Source organism: Danio aesculapii, chromosome 3 (genome assembly GCF_903798145.1).
Source record: "Danio aesculapii chromosome 3, fDanAes4.1, whole genome shotgun sequence".
Lineage (NCBI taxonomy): Eukaryota > Metazoa > Chordata > Actinopteri > Cypriniformes > Danionidae > Danio > Danio aesculapii.
In genome coordinates, this window is record NC_079437.1 from 6,235,806 (window position 1) to 6,240,805 (window position 5,000).

A 5,000-nucleotide genomic window follows, 5' to 3' on the forward strand; every position below is an offset into this window, starting at 1 on the left:
CCTGTTCTTAGCTGACAGGAGCGGCACCCGGTGTGGTCTTCTGCTGCTGTAGCCCATCCGCCTCAAGGTTGGACGTGTTGTGTGTTCAGAGATGCTCTTCTGCAGACCTCGGTTGTAACGAGTGCTTATTTGAGTTACTGTTGCCTTTCTATCAGCTGGAACCAGTCTGGCCATTCTCCTCTGACCTCTGGCATCAACAAGGCATTTGCTCCCACAGAACTGCCGCTCACTGGATATTTCCTCTTTGTCAGACCATTCTCTGTAAACCCTAGAGATGGTTGTGCGTGAAAATCCCAGTAGATCAGCAGTTTCTGAAATATTCAGAGCAGCCCGTCTGGCACCAACAACTACGTCACGTTCAAAGTCACTTAAATCCCCTTTCTTCCCCATTCTGATGCTCAGTTTGAACTGCAGCAGATCGTCTTGACCATGTCTACATGCCTAAATACATTGAGTTGCTGCCGTGTGAATGGCTGATTAGATATTTGCGTTAACGAGCAGTTGGACAGGTGTACCTAATAAAGTGGCCGGTGAGTATGTGTGCGTGTGTGTGTGTGTATGTATATATATAAATAAATAAATAAATAAATAAATAAATAATCTCAGACTATCCTGTATACTTTAAATAATTATTACATAAAAAAATAACATTTTAAATAAATATGCTTTTATATAACAATTTACAAAACAGTACAAATATTCTACATTTTAAACAACAATTTAAAAATTATGTTATACTTGAAGTTAATGAAACCCAGTGTACCAAAACAAACAGCCAGATTAATAAATAAAAAAAAAATAATAAATTAAAATATATATATATATATATATATAATTATAAATAAAAAAGCATTGATTTATCTCTGAGTCTGATAATTTTTCCACTTACTCCATAAAATAGTCCCTTTCTGCTCCTTTAATTGTTAAGAGAAAGAGGTTTCCATCTTCCACATTTCTATAACAATTGATTTCCATTTTTTTTTCTTTTATCCCTATAAAGGGAAGGACACTAGAACCTGTATGGTGTACCACAGGGGTGTCTAAACTCAGTCCTGGAGGGCCGGTGTCCTGCAGATTTCAGCTCCAACTTGCCTCAACACACCTGCACGGATGTTTCTAGAAAGCCTAGTAAGAGCTTGATTGGCTAGCCCAGGTGTGTCTGATTGGGGTTGGAACTAAACTTTGCAGGACACCGGCCCTCCAGGACTAAGTTTGGACATGCCTGGTGTACAAGTTAAAATACTGAAGTACTCAAGTAACTAAATAAAATGCTAGAAATATTAATACTCTGAGAATTACATTTAGCTACATAATAATATATTTAAAGAATAACCTGATAAATTAAATGTAAAAATATTATTAAAAATGAAATAAATGAAAAACATAAAAATAATATTAAATAAATAATAAAAAACATGAGTGTTCTGGGGTAGCTGCTGGAAAACAATATAAAATCAAACAGACTGTCTTGACTAGGGTGGCTGCTGAAAATAACAAACAAAACAAAAACATGAGTGTGTGTACCGGTCAGTTGCTGAAAAATAAAACTAAAAAGCCGCGCATGTGTGTGTACCGGGGTAGCTGCTGAAGGAGAATTTGCCGGTGGCGGTGTGTGGCTCAGTCAGTCTGAAGTCCCAGTGTTTGTAGATGCGCATGGTGGCGGCGTAAGTGTACCAGCTGGAGTGAGCAAACAACAGGTTCTCAAAGCCTGGCAGCATCTGAAACACATAGACAAAATAAGATAAGAAATATCGCTAAGCTACGAAGCATGCTATCCATCTCAGATGCAGAAAAGCTAGTCCATGCTTTTATGACTTCTAGGCTGGACTACTGTAATGCACTGTTTGCTGGCTGCCCAGCATCCTCTATTAATAAGCTTCAGCTAGTACAAAATGCAGCTGCCAGAGTTCTTACCAGGTCTAGAAAATTTGATCACATCACCCCAATTTTATCCTCCTTACACTGGCTGCCTGTTAAGTTTCGTATTGAATTTAAAATATTGCTTCTTACATATAAAGCTTTAAATAATCTAGCTCCTGTTTATCTAACCTGTTTATCTTCTGTCTCGCTACAATCCAACTCGCTCTTTAAGATCTCAAAACTCAGGGCTTCTGGTAGTACCTAGAATAGCAAAGTCGAGTAAAGGAGGTCGAGCCTTCTCATTTATAGCTCCTAAACTCTGGAATAGCCTTCCTGATAACGTCCGAGGCTCAGACACACTCTCCCAATTCAAAACTAGATTAATGTAATGTATTTTTTTATTTATTGCCATGTCAGCAACCAAGGCTACTAGATTAAAGACCCATCTTTTTAGTAAAGCATACACTCAGTGCATCACATACACACGTATATCTGCAGGTTAACTATGTTTATAACAACTTTAACTGTTAAAAGCTATTAGTTACTAGTTAATTAGTTAAAGTTATGGTAACTAATAACCTTCACTTTTCTGATTTAGATTGTAATGCTGTAATGTACACCTTCTGTAAAGCTGCTTTGAAACAATCATTATTAGTTTGTGTGTACATTATCAGTTTTAAACGCAGGAAGCTGTAATAAACAGTACAAGTGCACATTCAAGCAACAGCAGTGGGAAAATATACGTAGATGATGCTTTATTTAAAAAAAATGAGGAAGTGATTCATGCATTCATACATGTAGAGACATCAGGTCATTGTATATATGTGTGTGTGCATCACCTTTATGAGAGCAGAGCAGTGCCCCATGGATATATCAGGATAGCGGTGACGAACAGTAGACGCTCCTGGACTCAGAGCCGGGATCAGATCCAGCAGATCACCCACTGCATTCAGAAACTGAGCCGCAAACTGAGATAGAGGCTACACACACACATAAACAGCAGGGTCACACACTCAAATACACATGTAAACATCTGACCTAAACACACCTCAGCTACAAGAGATGATGATTAGCCCAATAAATGACGGCAAATAAATAAAGCCCTGATGAAACTATTCAGCTGTTGAGCTCATATTACTGGAGTGAGTGTGTGTGTGTGTGTGTGTGTGTGTGTGTGTGTTTCACCTTCCGGCCGTGTTGTTTGGCCCATTCGTTGACTCCAGCTTGCAGTCCGTCCAGCTGAGCCAGGATCAGTCCAGTGTGAATCCACAGTGGGTCAGTGGTGTTACGCTTCACCTGCAGACGGCTCCACTCGTCCTGTTTACTGCACACACACACACGCAAACAAAAACAATGTGTGCACATCACAAATAGAGTGAACACACACACACACACACACACACACACACACACACACACACACACACACACACACACACACACACACACACACACACACACACACACACACAGTTGTAATATGCATACAGAGCAAGCAAACAACATACACGCTCACTCTCTCCCACTCTGACTGAACACACACATACATACATACATTGAGCAAGCACAAACATAGACCCTTAGTGAGCACACATGCATATATAACAAACACACACACACACACTGTGTGTTAATCACTCACGCCATGAAGCGTTTGACCGCCATCAGTGTTTTGGGGCTCTGGATGATCTGCGGATACATGTTGGTGTAGTGATCAAAGATCTGCCTGAAAAACACACACACACAACATCATCATCATCAACACACTTTACACTTTGCCTTCCAACACCAAAAACCCTGCTCTTTAGCCCACAACAAATCTTTTTGTTGTAATAAATTTCAGATTTGATTCTGATCTAATATTTCAGCTTGGAGTCATTTTCTTGTGTAAGTTTTTTTATAATGTAGTCATCGATCAGCCGGAGATCAGTCAATAATCACATTTTACACCTCGATTGGTACTCCATTGATCACAAGTGTTTGTTTACGACTGTACCAGCAGAGGAAGATGCACGTGCGCGCCCGGGATACACATCAGCAGCGCTACAACACATGAGCAACGTTTCCAAATTGCACTGTTAGTCATTCATCTCACCATTTTTCTATCATCTTCTCTACTTTTGTTTTGTAAAGCTGCTTCTGACCATTACATGTCTGCAACATCCTTCATTTATTCTCTCAGGTAAGGCGAGATCTCATATTTAAAGGGTAAATGTGCTTATGCAGTGGCAAAGTTATTTTCCGTCCTGTACTTCAGCAACTTCACTGGCTTAAATCACGGATTTATTTTAAAACTGGGGTTTATGAAATGGGGTTTACAGACCTTTAGCATCTCACACGCACGCACGCACGCACGCAGGGTTTTGATGTTTTATGCTCTCTCTCCACAGCTGTAATGATGTTTTTAGTGGATATTATCCAACTTTACCCCTAAACTCAACCCTCACAGCAAACAATCTGCACGTTTACATCTTCACTATACTTCAGTCTGTCTGATTTATCAGCCGTTTCCTCATGGAGACCAAACGATGTCCCAACAAGGTCAAAATTTACTGGTATTGCTATACTAGTGGGGACATTCGATCCTTATAATGGGATAAATAACAGGATCTCACAAACACAAACTCACATTCACACACTTGGCGAGACTCACACACTTACACACATACAAATTTACATGAATTTGCACACACTTGCAATTTCACACACACTTGCTCTTGCACACACACACTCACATTTGTTTTCCTATCTTAGTGAGGACATTACATAGGCTGTTTTTCTATCAGGTTAATGATAGTGTCTATGGCCTAGCCCAAGCCCTGACCTTAACCCTAAATCAACCCTCACGGAAACAACTGCACACCAGTTCTCTTTATAAACCAGTACACGCACAGACACACACATACACACTTACGGTGCGGTGAGGAAGCCCTCCAGGTATCCGGCTGTGAACATGGTGATGTCATCAGTCTGTGGTGTGTCCCCATATCCCGCTCGCACCTCCAGCACGCCCCATCCCGTCGACAACAGAGCGTCGTCATAGTAACCATAAGCAGCGCCCGCTGGGTCCAGGACACCCTGCTTCAGCACCACAGACTTATGGCTCGCGTCCCAATAAACTGTCGCCTTCAGCTCTGAAA

The 5,000-nt window shown here is 40.7% G+C and overlaps 1 protein-coding gene across 1 annotated transcript in view; it reads right to left on the minus strand.

Annotated features, from left to right (window-relative positions):
* Positions 1 to 5,000, minus strand: part of plbd1a (phospholipase B domain containing 1a) — a 21,735-nt gene that overhangs the window by 7,243 nt on the left and 9,492 nt on the right. The window contains exons 2-6 of the mRNA XM_056453006.1: positions 4,775 to 4,994; positions 3,503 to 3,586; positions 3,046 to 3,184; positions 2,700 to 2,840; positions 1,574 to 1,718 (exon numbers count right to left, since the gene is read on the minus strand). Of these exons, the coding sequence (XP_056308981.1) occupies positions 1,574 to 1,718; positions 2,700 to 2,840; positions 3,046 to 3,184; positions 3,503 to 3,586; positions 4,775 to 4,994 (729 nt within the window). The remainder of the gene's footprint in view (positions 1 to 1,573; positions 1,719 to 2,699; positions 2,841 to 3,045; positions 3,185 to 3,502; positions 3,587 to 4,774; positions 4,995 to 5,000) is intronic.